A 26,100-nucleotide genomic window follows, 5' to 3' on the forward strand; every position below is an offset into this window, starting at 1 on the left:
ACTTTTACAGTGGTCCGTACTATCAATAGTTTTTTACAATCCATTCTTGTAGTGGTTTTTTGCTTGAATTTTCTTTAATCATCTGATTATTTACCTTATTCAATCTATTCCTCCCCATTTTCTTCAAATTCATCTCCGGCCAGTAATCTGCTCTAAGCTTTTCTAAGACGGGCCAGCTTTAGTTTAATGGGCATAGTGAATTCTGAGTTTTAAAGCTGCACTTGTTTTCTTTCGCAAGGGCCTCCTACACCTATTAAAAATATTTTTCTCTACTTCTTACGTTGATAGTTAGCCTGTTAGTTCTCTTAGTTCTTATGTTAGCGGACATACAATAGAAACAAGAGTTCCAAGAGATGTACGAACTGTATTAGGTTGTGAGACCAATTTATCAGAGCAACAATATAAATAGCTAACTATAATCTGAGGTAATTAGTGATTTCATATTTGTAGTAAGTGAATTTTGTCCGAACGTTTGTACAGGTTAAACGAGTGTAAGTTAACGATTGCATGAAAGAAGTATTCAGTTCCCTGGATTTTTTCAGACCTATCATCACACAATTTTATAAAATTTGCTAAAATCATTTAGCGCTAATGGAGTTTTATTTTCCCCTTAAATGTAAAAGTAATTTAGCAAAAATGCTCTAAAACTAAAAAGCAATGTTAATGAGGAATCTCATTTTATTATCATTCATTCCAAATGCAGTCTTTGTTTCATACATATTTGAATCCTTAATTTGTATTTTTCATATTTGGAATAGTTTTATTTTAGGCACTCTATTATTTAGTTTCATTCAGTAAGTTAATTTTAATGCTAATGTTTTAAGTGAAACAAGGACATCAACTATTTCCCCTAGATATCTCCATAATTTATTTTTAAATTATTTTTCTCCGAAAAATAGTCGCATATTCCTTTATTTTACCATCTATAGCAAGCTGCTTTTTGTAATTCTGACCGGTTTTGGACTTACAAATCAGCAAGAGAAGTGTGTGATAGTTTTGTAAGTGGAAGTTAGTTTCTTTCAATCAGAATTCAGTCGGAACATCTGACAAAGGATGAAAATTAAAAACTGATCGGAATTAAAGAAACATTTCGAATGAAATAAATGATATTAATGACATTATCCTTCAACCACATTTTCAACTTGTACTTTCTATTTCTATGGTTATTATATCTTATATTTTATTTTTAATTTTATATTTTAATGATATAATGGTGAAATACTATAGAAAAATGGCACCCAAAGAATCTTGTGTAGTGAAGAGAGTCTCTGAGACATCAGGCTTATGTAAAAACATTCATCAGAGAGTCAGTAATTTCATGCAAAGTTTATTTTTGAGGATTAATTTTTAAAGCTAGATCAATACTTTTAGATATCTGAGAGTTTTTCTTGTCGCACATGTCGAGCATTGTTTACACGATATGGACAGCTTTGTTAATCCTTATTGAATTAGCAAAAAATAAACCTAAAAACTTCTTTTATTTGATTCAAGCTTATTGATCATGTTTAAGACCAGAACTCTTGCCTAGGTCTAAGATTAATTTGGCCGTCGTAAACAGAACTCTGTTACTTGCACTTTCTTTGAATGTCCACAAGTTAGCTGTAATGTCTTTGTGAATTTTATAAATAATTCATTATAAATACTTATTAGTAGAGAGTAAAAATCTTGAGGAAGACGCAATACTTTTACTCAAATATTCTAATTGGTAAATCTTGCTGCCTTCTTATCTTCGTCTACAAAATAAAAATCAAAATGTGCAATGCAGATGAGATTAGGATTTAAAACTTTGATGATATGGAGATGCTACTTCATGGATGATTTGATTTCAATGAACTCATGACAATAAGCACATCCTCATTGATGCCCACTTAGGAGGGAAACGGTTCAATATGTTTGATTAAAGATAGATGATTAAGTTAAGAATAGTTGGTTTAATATAAGCTTTTCGTTAAATCAATATTTCCTTAAAAGTTTTTGTTTGTTTATTTATAAATGAATAAAAATAGAATAATGGGGATTAGTTCTAGAAAAATATTGAATCCTCCATAATCATAATGAATTCTTCAGAGTATAGTTAATGGCTGGTTCAAAGTTAATTTACCCAACAACACTGACCTAGAGAAATGCCAGTGGAATTCTAGATTAAACGCAACTGTCAACAACGTTGAGTGCCTGACCGACGTCTAGTTTTAAATGTACAGGTGAAATTATGTTCACTACTCTTAAAGCAACCGGTTGCTGATTCAGTTCTCCTAAAGTGAATGTAATTCTTAGAATGCGAGATGATTCCAGTCTGTATTTATTTTTGTTAAAAAAAGAAGAACAACTTTCCCCTGTACTTACTTTTAATTGTGTTCATTAAATTTGTTTTTTTTTTCTTTTTTATTTTATCAAAGAATTTATACGCTTATATGAAAGATAGATTATGCTAAAAAATTCTTTAGAATTGACTCTCAATTGTTATGTTTATTCTACTTCAAACAATAGAGAAATTACACATCTTATCTCTGTTTCCCCCAGAAGCATTTTTTTAATTGAACTGCTTCAACATTTGAGGTCACAGCGCCTTTAGGCTTCTTAGGGCACTCAAACCCCCGAACAGTGTTTTCTGGTCTTTCGTTACATTGCAAAACACAGACCATCACTGAGCGGAGAAATAAGAGTTCCTAGAAAAGTAATCTAATGGCAGCAAACTGGATTCGAGCACATTATTTCTTTGAAGTCTTCAACCTAATGTACTAGCACTTTTTTTTTTATGCTATTTTATAACCTTTTCAGTTTAAAATGATTTGGATTTCTGGTGCCTTAAATTAAAAATTAAAATATAGAAAACAATTTAAAAACCTATATGAATGAAGAGAAAATTCAAAAAGACTACACTAAGAAATTTTAATTATTTAGAACTAAATTTCTTTCTGTTTACTCTGAAGAAAAATTGCAATCTTGCAAATTTTTTAGTTTTGCTTTTCACCTGAGATGTACATTTTTATTCTTGAATTTGAGAAAGTGGTTTTTGCAAATTGGATTTTTTTTTATGGAAAGTGTTTGATTTTCTATTGTTCTCACAATTCAAACTGAAAACCTCAAGTAGTTCTTTGTTGTTTCGTTAGGATACTGTTAGATATCTGTATAAAATGCAATATTATTGAGGCTTGTAAAATAGATCTGCCAAATTCTAATAATGCTGCCAAATAATTTTAAACCTTCGGTATTCATACCAGATGAATTTAGAATCTGTTATTTTATACCATGTATGTGATAATTAAATTTTCTATAAAAACGTTAACAATTGTTCTTAACGAATGTTAATGAATATTCTATTTACAGTCAAGGCATACATATATGAATGTAAACAAAAACCTAAATTGCGGTAATATTTCTGCCAAATAAATCAGACAGCAATTATTACTTTAGGAAGAGCCACATCGTTCGGTTTGCCAAATATATACACACGCATATACAACACAGTAGTTTAAATATATTTGTTTATTGAATCGGTAACTAGTACACTCTTTAAATTAGTAGAAGAGGAGCGAAATATTCAGGATATTGTTGAATGGAAATGAACGTGAACTCATTGCTATACCCTAACTGATGAAGATGAAGTCCCTTTAGCAATATAATCTCTACATTTCATAAGTAAAAATAGCGCCATCGTCACTGTTATTACGAGCGGAGTGTACAAAAGTCTGGCTGGCACCTTACACTTACAGAGACTTGACTGATCATTTTGTCTAGAACGTTTTTTTTTTTTACTCGAATTAATTTATAGTCTTTTGCCTCCAACGCATCTTAATAGACCTTTTAATAGCTTCTAATGAGTAAATATTACAATAAAACTTCATTGGACCAACGTAGTCATTGATTTATAAATGGATAGTAAGTTTGTTAAGAGGAAGTAATATTTTATTTACCATTCGCTTTATTTATTTGGTTTTAGCGTCAACAGGATTTCATTAACAAGTGTTAGTCGCTAAAGGAGTAATCTATTTTATTATTAACTAATAAAACTACCAAACAAATAACAACTTGTGTTTTAACTTCTTGGCCATCCTCCTATTCATGCATTTTAAAAGAAAAATCGTTTAAATAAATAGAAAATTGGTGTTGATAAAAATGAAACAATAATAATACTTTTCTTTAGTGACGAATGATCAATATTTTTTGACGAATAAACTCAATAGGATCTACTGATTGTTTCGCTTCTCACTGCAAATTCACGAACATTATTGTCAAGATTATTGGTGATATAATAATTGAGCGAGAGCACTTAGCCAACAAAAAATATGTGAAGTAGCTTCTTTGAAGTGATCGCATTGTTTCAATTTTCTTATCTTTCTTAACTATTAAAAAAATTCTCTTGGTAATTGAGTTGATTATCTTTGCACACTTTATTCATCATTAAGAGCACAACAGAATTACACAGTTCTCTGTCTTCACATTTTTAGAATTTAAGAAAATTTGGCAGCAAATTGATTAATGAAAATAATTTTAGAAGGAAAAGGGAATAATGCCTAATTCAGTCATTATTTTTTTTTATTTTTGCGAAGCTTTTCAGGTCATCTTCAGAATTTATGATATTGACAATTACAATATTTTTTACATTGTTATGTGTAATGCTGGTGTGCCTTCTGTCCTATCTACTCTTAAATACTATTGCTGAAACAATCTCTTCTGAGGTTATTGACAGAATTGGAATGGTGAACTAAAGGAAAGATATCATCTTCGTAATTAATTCTGTAATTTATTTTTAAAAATACTAATGTGTCAAGTTGTATATGTATGCGTAACTTTAAGGGATCAGAATAGTTTGAAGAACTGATACAACCTACTTCGGAAAGGTGTTTCCAAAAATCTTGACCTGGTTCAGGGCGCCTATATAAACCTATTTCAGGCTAAGTACCAACGTCTAGAAGTCAATTAGGTGTCAATTTTTTACATAACCTCAGAACTCACAACAGTAGGTCGCTCATCATTGGTCTAATGTATTTAATTAAAATTAATCAAACACAATAAACAATTTTAAAAAGTTATTCAGTTCAACAAAATCACCAAAAAATAGCTTTTTCTGTCAGTAAACTAGCCGTGTTTGGACCTTCTGTTTATTTATAAACAAACTTTTGTGCTTATATTAAGTTTGCCTATTAACTTTAAAGGATTCTCTGGCAGAAGATAAGCAATATTATTATTTTATTGATCCCAAAACATTAGCAGATAATGCTACTTTTTAATGTGGGGTAGCAGGTAGGCGCCACACTCAGATCGATCGATGTTGTTTCTATCCTCAATTTCTAGGAAAGCTCAATAGTTTTGGCGTCATCAGGATTTCTTTAACAAGTGTTGGTAGCTAAAGGAGTAGTCTATTTTATTATCAACTAATAAAACTACCAAACAAATAAACCAGCAGCCTTTTAAATATTTTACAATTGTCTTTACAATAATCCATTTTTATATTTACAACAGGCGGTAGTTTTTTTTAGTTATTTTTTAAAATAAAATATCAACAAATATTTATTTAAAAATATAAAATGTAAATAATTGAAAAAGAGAAGAATTGTGGACGCTATTTTTGGGTAGAGAAGATTGTATCGAGTAATGAGAACTAGATAGGGGTTTGGAAATTAATGAAATTGGGAAAACCTGCTAGGCATTAATGTTCTTCCTCAAAAACTTCAAAATTTTTATATTCTGAGAGAGATATATAGAATTACTGTTGTATTTAATGTACTTACTTTAGAGAAACAAAATGAAATCCCTAAAAGTTGGGCAATTTTACTTAAGAACGACTTTAGGATCAGGAAACTTCAGGATAGGGTTTTGCTAAATGGGCATTATGAATTCCAGAGTTCACGGATTCGAATCCAGCTACTAGCCGTTAGATTTCCTCTTCCTAGCAGCTTCTTGTCCGGTTGTGGATATGCTACGAGGGAACACTATCCAAGGCCGGCATTTCACTGAAAGACTATGTGCGCTAACGACCTCAATGTTTACTCGCTTTAAATTTAAAAATTAAATAATAATAACCAAATAATACCTTTTGGAAATAATAATAAAGGTATTAGTATTAGTATTTTTATTGGAACATTTAAAATTATACATTTTACATTTATATATTATAATTTGCATCTGGGGTCTAGCCCCATACAAAAGGAGAAAAAAGTTTGGCGCGACAATACAAGTAAATATACAAAGAAATACTGAACAATATCACAAATGTAGTACAAACAATGCAAAGATACAATTTTTTTTTTCTTTTTTTTTTTTTTTTTTTTTAATTATTTAAATGTTATTTAAATTTATTATTATTTTTTTAATTTTATTTCATTTTTTATTTATTTATTATATTTTATTTTATTTTTATTTATTCTATAAAGGATCTCAACCTTAGTGCTGATGAAAAAAATAAATAAATATTTTTATAATCTTTCTTGGACGAGGGGTTCAAAACCAGACCAGGCCAGGAGGAATCAGGGTTTATATGAGCGAGGTAGCGTTCTCTAAATGTCGTGAAGGCCGGACAGACAAACATAATGTGGTGCAGATTCTCTTTTAAATTAGATTTACATAGAGCACAAACTTGTTGCGGATCTATTTTATAAGAAATGGCGTTTATTGTTATTTTAATGTGATATTTACTTGCAGTTCTAAGTTGAGCAATCAGTTTAATAAATGTTATTGATATATTCTGCGTGAGGTAATTTTGTGTATCCTCCAAGCAGTTGTAAATTTCTTTATAATATGCGTTAAAATTAGAAGTTTGCAGGCTGCACACATCATTATTTTTTAAATATTCTTTATATTCTTTCAATATTATTGGAATTTTTAGCTTTATATATTTATGATCTGCTGATTCTGGCAAATCCGCGTAACCAATCAACCTCAAAAGACCTATCAGCTGAGAGACCCAGTTATATTTTGAGACCGTATTAGCTCGCGATCTCTCTAACAATTTTGTGAAACAAATTTTGGGGTATCTTGTGGAGCTCATTTTGACAAGTTTTACTAAATAATTCAAGGTTACTTTTAATATATACCAGCTGATGTGGAGCAATCCTGTTTCTAATCTTATTAAATAGTTGGGCGTATTTTTCGCTAACTGTAGGTGACGCTTAAAAAAACATAGATGCGCTTTCTCTATTTCATTACCATAGCGCAGTCCCCACACTTGGGCCCCATACAACAGGGTACTACGTATAATGGCGTCGCTAAGCCTCAGTTTGGATTTCCAACAGTTCAATTTTGAGCGCGCGCAAATGTCAAGTACCGCCCCTGTAGCTATATTAGATTTTGAGATAGACTGCTTAACAGCTTGTATGAAGAGACCAGAATTTGAGAAAAGTACTCCTAAATAATGAAAACATTTAACTATTTCTACCTGTTCGTTATTATAGAATATTTGTCGTTCCTTTCTCGGTCTACCTTTATAAAATTTAATAATCTTTGTCTTGTTTACATTCACTTGTAACGAGTTTTCTTCTGAGTATATTCTAAGTAATTCTAGTTTATTTCTAATATCAGAATTCGAGTCGCCAAAGATTATCAGATCGTCTGCATATAACAATATAATTATGGTAGAATTAGCTGAAATCGTAATACCATGAGCACCGTTTTTAGTAAAAAAGCTTTCCAGGTCACTTAGATATAGATTAAAGAGCAGGGGGCTAAGGGGATCGCCTTGAAGAAATAATAATAAAGGTTTGCGATGATCTCAGCAATATCTCTCTCAAATGTGTTCCAGAAAAGAGGAATAAAAAAAAATTTATGGATCTAAAATCTGAGAACGGACGCATCTTAATTAAATACTGCTCAAATTTGATTTAAACCAGACAGAAATTAGCAAAATTCTCTCTTTAACGCCAACGCAGAGTTTTAATCTTTATCGATAATAAGAAAATCTCAACAATGGTTTAAATTAAAGCATTCGCAAAGAAGATACGCATCTTAAAGAAAGATAAGTAAGCGAAGACCTCAAGCTGGCCTTGCAATTTAAAAGGATACCTGTAATATGGAATTAAAACGTTCTTCGCCACATAACGTGGAAAGCAGGAAATGCAATCCTTTTTTTTTGCGAAAGGATTCAATATTGCACCTTTAGCTCATAGTTCTTTGCTATTTGCTACTACCACCATGATCAGCATCAGCCACGACTTTAGGCAGGGCTCTTACCCCCAGACCTTTGGCGTTCATCATCGCGGCCCTCATACTCTTTTGGACAGTAAGGTGAAATAAATGAACTTATTTAATTGAAAACATTGCAGTCAAGATTGCAATATTAATTATCACACAGTTTATTAACCGCCATTGCCATTGTCAGCTGCAGGGCCATCCTTTTATAGGGTTAGTTGCTTGTGGGAAGAATTGGGCTAATGGAATGAAGCTGGAATAATAGTTTTTTTTCATTGAGGAGGAGAAGGATAAAGATTAATTGGTTGAGAAATCAAAGAGAGTAACAGCAACTAAATATTTATAATCTTAGAGAATTTAACAAAGTTCAAAACACGAAACCACTCCTAAACAAAGATGAATCATTTGGAAAGGAAGTAAGAGACAGAGGAGTCGCAGCTGGAAGGTTCCTTTCAGGGAAAAGAGAAGGTAATTTTAAGTTCAGGGAAGTTACATCTGAAGGTAGTAGTTTTAAGTCTATATCTTCCAAACTAGAATTAAGCTTGTGATCCTTTGATCTTAACATTTATTCTAAACTAGAAAAAGCAATCCTAAGCAATGAAATTGAGGAAACTATGATGAAGGATGGGAGAATAAGAACTATAAATGTTATCAATGAGGTATTTCCAAGCGCACCATGTCATCCATCCATCAGGCAAGCTGATACGAGACCATCTATGTTGTGAAATGAAGGCTAGAGATGTGTCAGCTGAATTGTGAAGTAGTGGCCAAGAAGAATGAAGAGGTAAAGTTAAAGATGGGAAGCAGATATACGATTCACTATACGGTAAGAGGAATGAAATGAACCAAAACAATGAAAGCTAGGAAAAAGGGAAGAATGGAGACCGACTTTTCTTCAGGTTCTACCCAGCAACAGCGGCTAGGTAGCAATGATTAAGAAAAAATATGTTGAAGAAGTAATAAAATAACAAATATTTACAAGTACAAAATTTCTGCCTCTAGCTCTCGGAAGTACATTGAACTCTTTAATGAACTCAAAAAATGTTGCTTTACGAATTAATGTAACAGAAATTGAGAAAACTACAACCTTCACCATTGCTTTAAAGTTTAATATCAGCCGTACGAGCTCGTATGTACAATTCTCATCATTCAGATATCGGAAGGGATGTTATTCTACCTCTTTTTTGGCACATCTTATGATTGTTTGGCTAATAACTTTTATGTATATAAAATTACTGTCTTTCTGGCGAGTTCTTTATAAAAAGTATCACTGCAACTTCAAGTATTGATGTTTTTTTTTGCTGTTTACGAAGTAGAAGCATACTTCAGCCCTTTCTAAAAAGGGATTTTCCCTAATACGCTTAATTATAAAATCTGCACGCAAACTTTCGATAAAAAAAAATCTCCCTCTGCAAATCAATAGTGATACGCTAACAAAAATAAAAATAAAACACCCTTTCAAGATTAGCTAAGTAATGCAAAATGCAAATAATGGTTGTTTAGTGTTGTGTGTTGTTTAGTGATCGCCAATCAAATAGTAGTAACTCCACCTTAATCTCATCACCTGTATTTCTGTAGTAAATGTTAAAATGTAGACGTAGAACATAAATTAGGTCCAAATTAAAATAAATTCCCCAGAAAAATATTTTGAAAGGAAAAAGGTTTATAATTTGCAAATAGCTTTAAACTTTTTGAAAGAATAAATTTCAAATACCTTTCCAGTAAAACTAATGAAATCGCAAGATCTTTCAAACATTTGCACATCTAATTTAACCGGTCATTATTCATGACAAATCCTTGGGTCATACATAAACAGAATACCAATATGTAATATATTGTGCATACCATTCACCAGAAGTATTTTTTATTTAATCCTACCCTGTTGCACACATTTACGGAGAAAACTCAACGTTTTGCTACTCAGAATTAGCATTAAATTAAAAAATGGTCGTACTTTAGATAATTCTAAACTAAACAAATGGTAGAATGGAAATGAAATTCGCCTTTAATTCTTGGCACAAGCCATAATTTGTGTATGTTCAGACATTATTCTGGCTAATTTACTGCGTTGAGAGCATTCATAAACTGAAAATAAATTTTCGAATTTAGAGTTCTATTGTTTTGTTCAAACATCCGGTAAGCTAATTGTACTTAGAATTTGACAATCTTTCTGAAGAAACTGAAAACTTTAAAGATGTAATGTAGTAAATAAATAGATGGATTGTGTAAAAACGGTGATAGTTTAAAACATACGTAGTTAAAAATGTGCAAACTTCAGCTTTGAAACTATGACCCTACTCTAAATTTAACTACACCAACTTTCATCGTAACAGGTTAAGGATAGAACTAGAAACAAGATTCTGACCTAGCATAGAGATTTTTACATTTTTTAATTCTCCTGTTTGTAAACAAACACGTGGTAGAGAAAATAGGGTATTTTAATACGTATACAACGCAATATTTTTCAAATTTATTTAACATTTATAATTTTTACATTAAATATATTCAGTAAATCAACTGAAAGGTTGTGTTTGCGTGGTGGTTTTGAGGGGAGAAATTACCTATGGTAATTCTCTGGATGGATATCAGACTGTAATTATCTCGGATATGGACTTAAAATGATTAATCTATCAATTATTTTTTTTGTTAATCAATAATTAAAATAGAATTATTTTTAGAACACAATACATTAGATTATTTAAAAATATATTCAACTGGTAGCTAGTTAAAAATCTACATTTTCCTATTAAACAAGTTATAAAAGTTTGTTAATACACGGTACTGCTAGTTGACATTGACCACTTCTCAATTGCATGCTCTTTTGTTTACGGTAGTACTATTACTACAGTTACTACAATTTCCAGATCGATATATTTGTGACCGTGAAGAGTGGCGTGCAACACCTAGTCCCAGATGTAGGGACCTACTACAATCTATAAATACATTGCAGACAGGCAAAATATTACATATTTAAATATAGCCCCTGATTGCGTTCAGTTATCTAACAGACTGACATGTTGATAGTAATATTAAATAGAACAATAATATAAATGAAGAAAAGAAAGACAAGTACGAATTGTGGAGTAATTGTAATTTGGCAAAAGTGAATAAAAATAGTTTTTAATTAGTAAATATTCAATTTTACAATTTAATAGATTCTTATTTTTTACATAATAACTAAATAATATTTGGTCAATAGGTAGCTTCTAATTTCTTGATTTGATACTGTTTCTAAGTTCTCCAATATAAAACTTTTAATACATGATATCTGCTTGTACATATTACAGATTTCACAGCTATTTAACACATCTTTATTTCAATCCAGACGTTGTGAATGAATCTAAATGAATTTCGAACTGTAGCATCGCAAAACATAAATTTTTCTCGAATATTTTAAAATTGGGATAATAATTTTGTAGTCGATAGAACAAACATTCATTAAAAATATAAATATACTCACTTGTAATAAATAAATAAATGAACGTACTAAAAACGAAATGGGGAAACAATAAATTTAAGCAGTTTGGTTTTGTTAGTTTTTGTGAAAAGTTTGGTGCAGTCAGAAGTTGAAAGATAGCTCCACTAGTTGATATACTTAAGCACATTAGTTCATCTTTTGATATTTGTAACTTCCATGAACATATATTTGTTGAATAAATTAAAAGAGATTTAATATATTTAAAAGAAATTTTATATGTACTTTTATTTAAAAGAAAATGTATTACTGCATTATCATAACAAGTGGGCATTATCTTTTAAAAGGAAAACCTAAAGTAGTGTTGGGTATTCAATGAAATTAGATTTATCAAAAACAGGAGTGAAAAGGATTCTCCGCTTCCAATTATGATAAAAAAAAGATAATTCCCTGTAAAATTTATATCTCACCAATCAATCAAAAAAGCAGAATATGGGGAATCATAATGTATGACAAAATATCAAGTTCGAACATCTTTCTTCCTTACTTATACTTACTAAGAAGTACTTATCCTCAGCTTGCATTCAGAAGCTATGTTGAATAAACTCGATATTACCTCATAGGTGCACATTGAAATCATGAATATTTAAAAGAAACAGTAGGTATTCTACTTAATAGCTTTAATATATTTTCCGTTCTGAATGACCCAGAATAATTTCCTAAGCAAACAATTGCTAATCGTTCTGCATTTTTCTCTTTTTTACCCCGGGTTTGTTATACCTCCATGTAGTCGAAAGAGGTTCATCTAGCATTCATTTAAAATCTACAAAATCTTTCCTTGATAAGAACAATATTCGATGGATGCTCTTCTTCCTATAAAGGATGGTTCCTGACTTTACCCACCTCTTGTCACCTGACATTTTGTCGATTCTTTTAGCAAGATATTGTTAGAATAGCAGGTAATAAATAAATGAAAAAAACAATAACTTGTAAAGTCTTAATAATGCTCATAAAGAAATCGGTGTGCTCATCCCCCCTACACAAATATTAATCTTAAATTTCTGTCACGGAAAGTAATAAAAGCAAGGAATATTTTCAGAAATAAAGTGATAATATTATTACTAAAAAAAAAAAAATTTGGCATTTACTTTTAAAATCACTAATTTTACTTAAATTTTTTAAAGAAATTCTTGTAAATTTGTAGGAACAAAAGTTCGTGAAAGCTCTACATTCAAGAACTAAAGATGTTGATTCACTCAGTTTAGATGTGCGTAATTTGGAAATGCAAATTTGTTCCCAAATGGAGCTTCTGAAGTTGAGTGAAGAAAAGCTTGCTAATGATAATCAGTAAGTACTATAACTTTAAAAACAATTTTGTATATAATAACATCAAGTTTTCCATCCTCGCCTTCAAATATTTTGGTTTAGATTGGTAATGAGAAGTAAACATCAACATGACTCTTTTACTTTTAAATTATTAAGTTAAGAAGGAGTAACATGTAGGATTATTTTCTAACATCAAAAGTCCCTCTACTTTTGAGAAAATATTGAGAGTTGAAATTTTTTCGGGTCATGGTTTTGCTATGAAATGGGGCCCTCATAACTCACACAGTAAACAACAAATTATTCGTATGAAATCGTAGAAGCGGGAAAATGGCGGTTCTGGCGCACCTAAATTGTGCCAGATCCAAACACCTCCAAATCTGACCGGGTAATCATCGAGTTCAACGAAGCTGTAAGCCATACCCATCAACACCATTCTACCCCCACCTATCATCGAATTTGTCGAGGCTGAAATCCGCACCATCACAAAAAATAGAGGAATTACCTTTCACTTTGTACAGTAGGGTAACTCGAGCGACTGGGTATTTTTTAGCAGCTTTACTAATTGATGTTCCTTGACCTACAACTACCTCCCGCAGTTAACAACACATTATTGGCATGAAATATTGTTCACTTATATACTACACTTTACTGAGTTATAACTTATAGGCGGTAGTTTCCTTGGGTACAGATCCATTAGTTGAGAAGGTATTGAGAGTTGAAATATTTTTGGGTCATGGTTTTGCTGTGATATGGGGCCCTTATAACTCCCAAGGTAAACAACAGATTATTTGTATGAAATTTTGTTCTCTTACACACTCCATTTTACTGAATAGTATGCTATAGTTTTCTTGAGTAACGATCCATTACTTGAGAAGATATGGAGAGTTGAAATATTTTTGGGTCATGGTTTTCCTATGAAATGGGGCCCTTATAACTCCCACAGTAAACAACTGATTCTTCGTATGATATTTTGTGCTCTTACACACTCTGTTTTACTGAGTAGTATGTTATAATTTTCTTTAGTACAGATCCATTAGTTAAGAAGGTATTGAGAGTTCAAATATTTCTGGGTCATGGTTTTTCTGTGAAATAGGGCCCTTATAAGTCACACAGTAAACAACCGATTCTTCGTATGAACTTTTGTGCTCTTACACACTCTGTTTTACTGAGTAGCATGCTATAATTTTCTTGAGTACAGATCCAGTAGTTGAGAAGATATTGAGAGTTGAAATTTTTTCGGGTCATGGTTTTGCTATGAAATGGGGCCCTCATAACTCACACAGTAAACAACAAATTATTCGTATGAAATCGTAGTAGCGGGAAAATGGCGGTTCTGGCGCACCTAAATTGTGCCGGATCCAAACACCTCCAAATCTGACCGGGTAATCAGCGAGTTCAACGAAGCTGTAAGCCATACCCATCAACACCATTCTACCCCCACCTATCATCGAATTTGACGAGGCAGAAATCCGCACCATCACAAAAAATAGAGGAATTACCTTTCACTTTGTACAGTAGGGTAACTCGAGCGACTGGGTATTTTTTAGCAGCTTTACTAATTGATGTTCCTTGACCTACAACTACCTCCCGCAGTTAACAACACATTATTGGCATGAAATATTGTTCACTTATATACTACACTTTACTGAGTTATAACTTATAGGCGGTAGTTTCCTTGGGTACAGATCCATACGTTGAGAAAATATTGAGAGTTGAAATTTTTTCGGGTCATGGTTTTGTTATGAAATGGGCCCTTATAACTCCCACAGAAAACAACAGATTATTCGTATGAAATTTTGTGCTCTTACACATTCTGTTTTACTGAGTAATATGCTATAGGTTTCTTGAGTACAGATCCATTAGTTGAGAAGGTATTGAGAGTTGAAATATTTTTGGGTCATGGTTTTGCTGTGAAATGGGGCCCTTATAACTCCCAAGGTAAACAACAGATTATTCGTATGAAATTTTGTGCTCTTACACACTCTGTTTTACTGAGTAATATGCTATAGTTTTCTTGAGTACAGATCCATTAGTTGAGAAGGTATTGAGAGTTGAAATATTTTTGGGTCATGGTTTTACTGTGAAATGGGGCCCTTATTACTCCTACAGTAAACAACAGATTATTTGTATGAAATTTTGTTCTCTTACACACTCCATTTTACTGAATAGTATGCTATAGTTTTCTTGAGTAACGATCCATTACTTGAGAAGATATGGAGAGTTGAAATATTTTTGGGTCATGGTTTTCCTATGAAATGGGGCCCTTATAACTCCCACAGTAAACAACTGATTCTTCGTATGAAATTTTGTGCTCTTACACACTCTGTTTTACTGAGTAATATGCTATAGTTGTCTTGAGTACAGATCAATTATTTGAGAAGATATTGAGAGTTCAAATATTTTTTGGTCATGGTTTTCCTGTGACATGGGGCCTTTATAACTCCCACAGTAAACAACAGATTCTTCGTATGAAATTTTTAGCTCTTACACAGTCGGTTTTACTGAGTAGTATGCTATAATTTTCATGAGAACAGATCCATTAGTTGAGAAGGTATTGAGAGTTGAAATTTTTGTGGGTCATGGTTTTGCTGTGAAATGGGGCTCTTATTACTCCCACAGAACACAACAGATTATTCGTATGAAATTTGGTGTTCTTACACAATCTGTTTTACTGAGTAATATTCTATAGTTTTGTTGAGTACAGATCCATTAGTTGAGAAGATATTGAGAGTTGAAATATTTTTTGGTCATGGTTTTGCTGTGAAATGGGGCCCTTATTATTCCCACAGTAAACAACAGATTATTCGTATGAAATTTTGTGATCGTACACATTCTGTTTTACTGAAGAATATGCTATAGGTTTCTTGAGTACAGATCTATTTGTTGAGAAGGTATTGAGAGTTGAAATATTTTTGGGTCATGGTTTTGCTGTGAAATGGGGCCCTTATAACTCCCAAGGTAAACAACAGATTATTCGTATGAAATTTTGTGCTCTTACACACTCTGTTTTACTGAGTAATATGCTATAGTTTTCTTGAGTACAGATCCATTAGTTGAGAAGGTATTGAGAGTTGAAATATTTTTGGGTCATGGTTTTGCTGTGAAATGGGGCCCTTATAACTCCCACAGTAAACAACTGATTCTTCGTATGAAATTTTGTGCTCTTACACACTCTGTTTTACTGAGTAGTATGTTATAATTTTCTTTAGTACAGATCCATTAGTTGAGAAGGTATTAAGAGTTGAAATTTTTGTGGGTAATGGTTCTGCTGTGAAATGGGGCTCTTATAACTCCCACAGAACACAACCGATTCTTCGTATGAACTTTTGTGCTCTTACACACTCTGTTTTGCTGACTAATATTCTATAGTTTTGTTGAGTACAGATCCATTAGTTGAGAAGATATTGAGAATTGAAATATTTTTGGGTCATGGTTTTCCTGTGAAATGAGGCCTTTATAACTCCCACAGTAAACAACAGATTCTTCGTATGAAATTTTGTGCTCATACACACTCTGTTTTACTGAGTAGTATGCTATAATTTCCCTGAGTACAGATCCATTAGTTGAGAAGGTATTGGGAGTTGAAATATTTTTGAGTCATGGTTTTCCTGTGAAATGGGGCCTTTATATCTCCCACAGTAAACAACAGATTCTTCGTATGAAATTTTGTGCTCTTACACACTCTGTTTTACTGAGTAATAGGCTATAGTTTTCTTGAGTACAGATCAATTATTTGAGAAGATATTGAGAGTTCAAATATTTTTTGGTCATGGTTTTCCTGTGACATGGGGCCTTTCTAACTCCCACAGTAAACAACAGATTCTTCGTATGAAATTTTTAGCTCTTACACAGTCGGTTTTACTGAGTAGTATGCTATAATTTTCATGAGAACAGATCCATTAGTTGAGAAGGTATTGAGAGTTGAAATTCTTGTGGGTCATGGTTTTGCTGTGAAATGGGGCTCTTATTACTCCCACAGAACACAACAGATTATTCGTATGAAATTTGGTGTTCTTACACATTCTGTTTTACTGAGTAATATTCTATAGTTTTGTTGAGTACAGATCCATTAGTTGAGAAGATATTGAGAGTTGAAATATTTTTGGGTCATGGTTTTGCTGTGAAATGGGGCCCTTATTATTCCCACAGTAAACAACAGATTATTCGTATGAAATTTTGTGATCTTACACATTCTGTTTTACTGAAGAATATGCTATAGGTTTCTTGAGTACAGATCCATTAGTTGAGAAGGTATTGAGAGTTGAAATATTTTTGGGTCATGGTTTTGCTGTGAAATGGGGCCCTTATAACTCCCAAGGTAAACAACAGATTATTCGTATGAAATTTTGTGCTCTTACTCACTCTGTTTTACTGAGTAATATGCTATAGTTTTCTTGAGTACAGATCCATTAGTTGAGAAGGTATTGAGAGTTGAAATATTTTTGGGTCATGGTTTTACTGTGAAATGGGGCCCTTATTACTCCTACAGTAAACAACAGATTATTTGTATGAAATTTTGTTCTCTTACACACTCCATTTTACTGAATAGTATGCTATAGTTTTCTTGAGTAACGATCCATTACTTGAGAAGATATGGAGAGTTGAAATATTTTTGGGTCATGGTTTTCCTATGAAATGGGGCCCTTATAACTCCCACAGTAAACAACTGATTCTTCGTATGAAATTTTGTGCTCTTACACACTCTGTTTTACTGAGTAATATGCTATAGTTTTCTTGAGTACAGATCAATTATTTGAGAAGATATTGAGAGTTCAAATATTTTTTGGTCATGGTTTTCCTGTGACATGGGGTTTTTATAACTCCCACAGTAAACAACAGATTATTCGTATGAAATTTTGTGATCTTACACATTCTGTTTTACTGAGTAGTATGCTATAATTTTCATGAGAACAGATCCATTAGTTGAGAAGGTATTGAGAGTTGAAATATTTTTGGGTCATGGTTTTCCTGTGAAATGGGGCCTTTATAACTCCCACAGTAAACAACAGATTCTTCGTATGAAATTTGGTGCTCATACACACTCTGTTTTACTGAGTAGTATGCTATAATTTTCCTGAGTACAGATCCATTAGTTGAGAAGGTATTGGGAGTTGAAATATTTTTTGGTCATGGTTTTCCTGTGACAGGGGGCCCTTATTATTCCCACAGTAAACAACAGATTATTCGAATGAAATTTTGTGATCGTACACATTCTGTTTTACTGAAGAATATGCTATAGGTTTCTTGAGTACAGATCCATTAGTTGAGAAGGTATTGAGAGTTGAAATATTTTTGGGTCATGGTTTTGCTGTGAAATGGGGCCCTTATAACTCCCAAGGTAAACAACAGATTATTCGTATGAAATTTTGTGCTCTTACACACTCTGTTTTACTGAGTAATATGCTATAGTTTTCTTGAGTACAGATCCATTAGTTGAGAAGGTATTGAGAGTAGAAATATTTTTGGGTCATGGTTTTGCTGTGAAATGGGGCCCTTATAACTCCCACAGTAAACAACTGATTCTTCGTATGAAATTTTGTGCTCTTACACACTCTGTTTTACTGAGTAGTATGTTATAATTTTCTTTAGTACAGATCCATTAGTTGAGAAGGTATTAAGAGTTGAAATTTTTGTGGGTAATGGTTTTGCTGTGAAATGGGGCTCTTATAACTCCCACAGAACACAACCGATTCTTCGTATGAACTTTTGTGCTCTTACACACTCGGTTTTACTGAGTAGTATGCTATAATTTTCTTGAGTACAGATCCATTAGTTGAGAAGATTTTGAGTGTTGAAATATTTTTGGGTCATGGTTTTGCTGTGAAATGGGGCCCTTATTACTCCCACAGTAAACAACAGATTATTCGTATGAAATTTTGTGATCTTACACATTCTGTTTTACTGAGTAATATGCTATAGTTTTCTTGAGTATAGATCCATTACTTGAGAAGGTATTGAGAGTTGAAATATTTTTGGGTCATGGTTTTCCTGTGAAATGGGGCCTTTATAACTCCCACAGTAAACAACAGATTCTTCGTATGAAATTTGGTGCTCATACACACTCTGTTTTACTGAGTAGTATGCTATAATTTTCCTGAGTACAGATCCATTAGTTGAGAAGGTATTGGGAGTTGAAATATTTTTGGGTTATGGTTTTCCTGTGAAATGGGGCCTTTATATCTCCCACAGTAAACAACAGATTCTTCGTATGAAATTTTGTGCTCTTACACACTCTGTTTTACTGAGTAATATGCTATAGTTTTCTTGAGTACAGATCAATTATTTGAGAAGGTATTGAGAGTTCAAATATTTTTTGGTCATGGTTTTCCTGTGACATGGGGCCTTTATAACTCCCACAGTAAACAACAGATTCTTCGTATGAAATTTTTAGCTCTTACACAGTCGGTTTTACTGAGTAGTATGCTATAATTTTCATTAGAACAGATCCATTAGTTGAGAAGGTATTGAGAGTTCAATTATTTTTGGGTCATGGTTTTGCTTTGAAATAGGGCCCTTATAACTCCCACAGTAAACAACAGATTATTTGTATGAAATTTTGTGCTTTTACACACTCTATTTCCTGAGTAGTATGCTATAGTTTTCTTGAGTATAGATCCATTAGTTGAGAAGGTATTGAGAGTTGAAATATTTTTGGGTCATGGTTTTCCTGTGAAATGGGGCCCTTATTACTCCCACAGAACACAACAGATTATTCGTATGAAATTTTGTGATCTTACACATTCTGTTTTACTGAAGAATATGCTATAGGTTTCTTGAGTACAGATCCATTAGTTGAGAAGGTATTGAGAGTTGAAAAATTTTTGGGTCATGGTTTTGCTTTGAAATGGGGCCCTTATAACTCTCAAGGTAAACAACAGATAATTCGTATGAAATTTTGTGCTCTTACACACTCTGTTTTACTGAGTAGTATGCTATAATTTCCCAGAGTACAGATCCATTAGTTGAGAAGGTATTGGGAGTTGAAATATTTTTGGGTCATGGTTTTCCTGTGAAATGGGGCCTTTATATCTCCCACAGTAAACAACAGATTCTTCGTATGAAATTTTGTGCTCTTACACACTCTGTTTTACTGAGTAATATGCTATAGTTTTCTTGAGTACAGATCAATTAGTTGAGAAGATATTGAGAGTTCAAATATTTTTTGGTCATGGTTTTCCTGTGACATGGGGCCTTTATAACTCCCACAGTAAACAGCAGATTCTTCGTATGAAATTTTTAGCTCTTACACAGTCGGTTTTACTGAGTAGTATACTATAATTTTCTTGAGTACAGATCCATTAGTTGAGAAGATATTGAGAGTTGAAATATTTTTGGGTCATGGTTTTGCTGTGAAATGGGGCCCTTATTACTCCTACAGTAAACAACAGATTATTTGTATGAAATTTTGTGATCTTACACATTCTGTTTTACTGAGTAATATGCTATAGTTTTCTAGAGTATAGATCCATTACTTGAGAAGGTATTGAGAGTTGAAATATTTTTGGGTCATGGTTTTCCTGTGAAATGGGGCCTTTATAACTCCCACAGTAAACAACAGATTCTTCGTATGAAATTTTGTGCTCTTACACACTCTGTTTTACTGGGTAATATGCTATAGTTTTCTTGAGTACAGATCAATTATTTGAGAAGGTATTGAGAGTTCAAATATTTTTTGGTCATGGTTTACCTGTGACATGGGGCCTTTATAACTCCCACAGTAAACAACAGATTCTTCGTATGAAATTTTTAGCTCTTACACAGTCGGTTTTACTGAGTAGTATGCTATAATTTTCATGAGAACAGATACATTAGTTGAGAAGGTATTGAGAGTTGAAATTTTTGTGGGTCATGGTTTTGCTGTGAAATGGGGCTCTTATTACTCCCACAGAACACAACAGATTATTCGTATGAAATTTGGTGTTCTTACACATTCTGTTTTACTGAGTAATATTCTATAGTTTTGTTGAGTACAGATCCATTAGTTGAGAAGGTATTGAGAGTTGAAATATTTTTGGGTCATGGTTTTCCTGTGAAATGGGGCCTTTATAACTCCCACAGTAAACAACAGATTCTTCGTATGAAATTTTGTGCTCATACACACTCTGTTTTACTGAGTAGTATGCTATAATTTCCCTGAGTACAGATCCATTAGTTGAGAAGGTATTGGGAGTTGAAACATTTTTGGGTCATGGTTTTCCTGTTAAATGGGGCCTTTATATATCCCACAGTAAATAACAGATTCTTCGTATGAAATTTTGTGCTCTTACACACTCTGTTTTACTGAGTAATATGCTATAGTTTTCTTGAGTACAGATCAATTATTTGAGAAGATATTGAGAGTTCAAATATTTTTTGGTCATGGTTTTCCTATGAAATGGGGCCCTTATAACTCCCACAGTAAACAACTGATTCTTCGTATGAAATTTTGTGCTCTTACACACTCTGTTTTACTGAGTAGTATGCTATAATTTTCTTGAGTACAGATCCATTAGTTGAGAAGATATTGAGAGTTGAAATATTTTTGGGTCATGGTTTTGCTGTGAAATGGGGCCCTTATTACTCCTACAGTAAACAACAGATTATTTGTATGAAATTTTGTGATCTTACACATTCTGTTTTACTGAGTAATATGCTATAGTTTTCTAGAGTATAGATCCATTACTTGAGAAGGTATTGAGAGTTGAAATATTTTTGGGTCATGGTTTTCCTGTGAAATGGGGCCTTTATAACTCCCACAGTAAACAACAGATTCTTCGTATGAAATTTTGTGCTCATACACACTCTGTTTTACTGAGTAGTATGCTATAATTTTCCTGAGTACAGATCCATTAGTTGAGAAGGTATTGGGAGTTGAAATATTTTTGGGTCATGGTTTTCCTGTGAAATGGGGCCTTTATATCTCCCACAGTAAACAACAGATTCTTCGTATGAAATTTTGTGCTCTTACACACTCTGTTTTACTGAGTAATATGCTATAGTTTTCTTGAGTACAGATCAATTATTTGAGAAGGTATTGAGAGTTCAAATATTTTTTGGTCATGGTTTTCCTGTGACATGGGGCCTTTATAACTCCCACAGTAAACAACAGATTCTTCGTATGAAATTTTTAGCTCTTACACAGTCGGTTTTACTGAGTAGTATGCTATAATTTTCATGAGAACAGATCCATTAGTTGAGAAGGTATTGAGAGTTGAAATTTTTGTGGGTCATGGTTTTGCTGTGAAATGGGGCTCTTATTACTCCCACAGAACACAACAGATTATTCGTATGAAATTTGGTGTTCTTACACATTCTGTTTTACTGAGTAATATTCTATAGTTTTGTTGAGTACAGATCCATTAGTTGAGAAGGTATTTAGAGTTCAATTATTTTTGGGTCATGGTTTTGCTTTGAAATGGGGCCCTTATAACTCCCACAGTAAACAACAGATTATTCGTATGAAATTTTGTGATCTTACACACTCTGTTTTACTGAGTAGTATGCTATAATTTTCTTGAGTACAGATCGATTAGTTGAGAAGGTATTGAGAGTTGAAATTTTTGTGTGTCATGGTTTTGCTGTGAAATGGGGCCCTTATAACTCTCAAGGTAAACAACAGATTATTCGTATGAAATTTTGTGCTCTTACACACTCTGTTTTACTGAGTAGTATGCTATAATTTCCCTGAGTACAGATCCATTAGTTGAGAAGGTATTGGGAGTTGAAATATTTTTGGGTCATGGTTTTCCTGTGAAATGGGGCCTTTATATCTCCCACAGTAAACAACAGATTCTTCGTATGAAATTTTGTGCTCTTACACACTCTGTTTTACTGAGTAATATGCTATAGTTTTCTTGAGTACAGATCAATTAGTTGAGAAGATATTGAGAGTTCAAATATTTTTTGGTCATGGTTTTCCTGTGACATGGGGCCTTTATAACTCCCACAGTAAACAGCAGATTCTTCGTATGAAATTTTTAGCTCTTACACAGTCGGTTTTACTGAGTAGTATGCTATAATTCTCTTGAGTACAGATCCATTAGTTGAGAAGATATTGAGAGTTGAAATATTTTTGGGTCATGGTTTTGCTGTGAAATGGGGCCCTTATTACTCCTACAGTAAACAACAGATTATTTGTATGAAATTTTGTGATCTTACACATTCTGTTTTACTGAGTAATATGCTATAGTTTTCTAGAGTATAGATCCATTACTTGAGAAGGTGTTGAGAGTTGAAATATTTTTGGGTCATGGTTTTCCTGTGAAATGGGGCCTTTATAACTCCCACAGTAAACAACAGATTCTTCGTATGAAATTTTGTGCTCTTACACACTCTGTTTTACTGGGTAATATGCTATAGTTTTCTTGAGTACAGATCAATTATTTGAGAAGGTATTGAGAGTTCAAATATTTTTTGGTCATGGTTTTCCTGTGACATGGGGCCTTTATAACTCCCACAGTAAACAACAGATTCTTCGTATGAAATTTTTATCTCTTACACAGTCGGTTTTACTGAGTAGTATGCTATAATTTTCATGAGAACAGATCCATTAGTTGAGAAGGTATTGAGAGTTGAAATTTTTGTGGGTCATGGTTTTGCTGTGAAATGGGGCTCTTATTACTCCCACAGAACACAACAGATTATTCGTATGAAATTTGGTGTTCTTACACATTCTGTTTTACTGAGTAATATTCTATAGTTTTGTTGAGTACAGATCCATTAGTTGAGAAGATATTGAGAGTTGAAATATTTTTGGGTCATGGTTTTGCTGTGAAATGGGGCCCTTATTATTCCCACAGTAAACAACAGATTATTCGTATGAAATTTTGTGATCTTACACATTCTGTTTTACTGAAGAATATGCTATAGGTTTCTTGAGTACAGATCCATTAGTTGAGAAGGTATTGAGAGTTGAAAAATTTTTGGGTCATGGTTTTGCTGTGAAATGGGGCCCTTATAACTCTCAAGGTAAACAACAGATTATTCGTATGAAATTTTGTGCTCTTACACACTCTGTTTTACTGAGTAATATGCTATAGTTTTCTTGAGTACAGATCCATTAGTTGAGAAGGTATTGAGAGTTGAAATATTTTTGGGTTTGCTGTGAAATGGGGCTCTTATAACTCCCACAGAACACAACCGATTCTTCGTATGAACTTTTGTGCTCTTACACACTCTGTTTAACTGAGTAGTATGCTATAATTTTCTTGAGTACAGATCCATTAGTTGAGAAGATATTGAGAGTTGAAATATTTTTGGGTCACGGTTTTGCTGTGAAATGGGGCCCTTATTACTCCCACAGTAAACAACAGATTATTCGTATGAAACTTTGTGATCTTACACATTCTGTTTTACTGAGTAATATTCTATAGTTTTGTTGAGTACAGATCCATTAGTTGAGAAGGTATTGGGAGTTGAAACATTTTTGGGTCATGGTTTTCCTGTTAAATGGGGCCTTTATATCTCCCACAGTAAACAACAGATTCTTCGTATGAAATTTTGTGCTCTTACACACTCTGTTTTACTGAGTAATATGCTATAGTTTTCTTGAGTACAGATCAATTATTTGAGAAGATATTGAGAGTTCAAATATTTTTTGGTCATGGTTTTCCTGTGACATGGGGCCTTTATAACTCCCACAGTAAACAACAGATTCTTCGTATGAAATTTTTAGCTCTTACACAGTCGGTTTTACTGAGTAGTACGCTATAATTTTCATGAGAACAGATCCATTAGTTGAGAAGGTATTGAGAGTTGAAATTCTTGTGGGTCATGGTTTTGCTGTGAAATGGGGCTCTTATTACTCCCACAGAACACAACAGATTATTCGTATGAAATTTGGTGTTCTTACACATTCTGTTTTACTGAGTAATATTCTATAGTTTTGTTGAGTACAGATCCATTAGTTGAGAAGATATTGAGAGTTGAAATATTTTTGGGTCATGGTTTTGCTGTGAAATGGGGCCCTTATTATTCCCACAGTAAACAACAGATTATTCGTATGAAATTTTGTGATCTTACACATTCTGTTTTACTGAAGAATATGCTATAGGTTTCTTGAGTACAGATCCATTAGTTGAGAAGGTATTGAGAGTTGAAAAATTTTTGGGTCATGGTTTTGCTGTGAAATGGGGCCCTTATAACTCTCAAGGTAAACAACAGATTATTCGTATGAAATTTTGTGCTCTTACACACTCTGTTTTACTGAGTAATATGCTATAGTTTTCTTGAGTACAGATCCATTAGTTGAGAAGGTATTGAGAGTTGAAATATTTTTGGGTCATGGTTTTGCTGTGAAATGGGGCTCTTATAACTCCCACAGAACACAACCGATTCTTCGTATGAACTTTTGTGCTCTTACACACTCTGTTTAACTGAGTAGTATGCTATAATTTTCTTGAGTACAGATCCATTAGTTGAGAAGATATTGAGAGTTGAAATATTTTTGGGTCACGGTTTTGCTGTGAAATGGGGCCCTTATTACTCCCACAGTAAACAACAGATTATTCGTATGAAACTTTGTGATCTTACACATTCTGTTTTACTGAGTAATATGCTATAGTTTTCTTGAGTATAGATCCATTAGTTGAGAAGGTATTGAGAGTTGAAATATTTTTGGGTCATGGTTTTCCTGTGAAATGGGGCCTTTATAACTCCCACAGTAAACAACAGATTCTTCGTATGAAATTTTGTGCTCATACACACTCTGTTTTACTGAGTAGTATGCTATAATTTTCCTGAGTACAGATCCAATAGTTGAGAAGGTATTGGGAGTTGAAATATTTTTGGGTCATGGTTTTCCTGTGAAATGGGGCCTTTATATCTCCCACAGTAAACAACAGATTCTTCGTATGAAATTTTGTGCTCTTACACACTCTGTTTTACTGAATAATATGCTATAGTTTTCTTGAGTACAGATCAATTATTTAAGAAGGTATTGAGAGTTCAAATATTTTTTGGTCATGGTTTTCCTGTGACATGGGGCCTTTATAACTCCCACAGTAAACAACAGATTCTTCGTATGAAATTTTTAGCTCTTACACAGTCGGTTTTACTGAGTAGTATGCTATAATTTTCATGAGAACAGATCCATTAGTTGAGAAGGTATTGACAGTTGAAATTTTTGTGGGTCATGGTTTTGCTGAGAAATGGGGCTCTTATTACTCCCACAGAACACAACAGATTATTCGTATGAAATTTGGTGTTCTTACACATTCTGTTTTACTGAGTAATATTATATAGTTTTGTTGAGTACA

At 32.9% G+C, this 26,100-nt stretch overlaps 1 protein-coding gene across 4 annotated transcripts in view; it reads left to right on the forward strand.

The window, feature by feature from the left end:
* The window catches only part of LOC141456897 (uncharacterized), a 68,408-nt gene that overhangs the window by 22,065 nt on the left and 20,243 nt on the right, over positions 1 to 26,100 (forward strand). For all 4 annotated transcript variants that reach the window (XM_074133273.1, XM_074133275.1, XM_074133274.1 and 1 more), the window contains exon 5: positions 12,744 to 12,886. In XM_074133273.1, the coding sequence (XP_073989374.1) occupies positions 12,744 to 12,886 (143 nt within the window). The remainder of the gene's footprint in view (positions 1 to 12,743; positions 12,887 to 26,100) is intronic.

Source organism: Rhodnius prolixus, unplaced genomic scaffold, assembly GCF_049639745.1.
Source record: "Rhodnius prolixus isolate KJV_2025 unplaced genomic scaffold, Rpr scaffold_10, whole genome shotgun sequence".
Lineage (NCBI taxonomy): Eukaryota > Metazoa > Arthropoda > Insecta > Hemiptera > Reduviidae > Rhodnius > Rhodnius prolixus.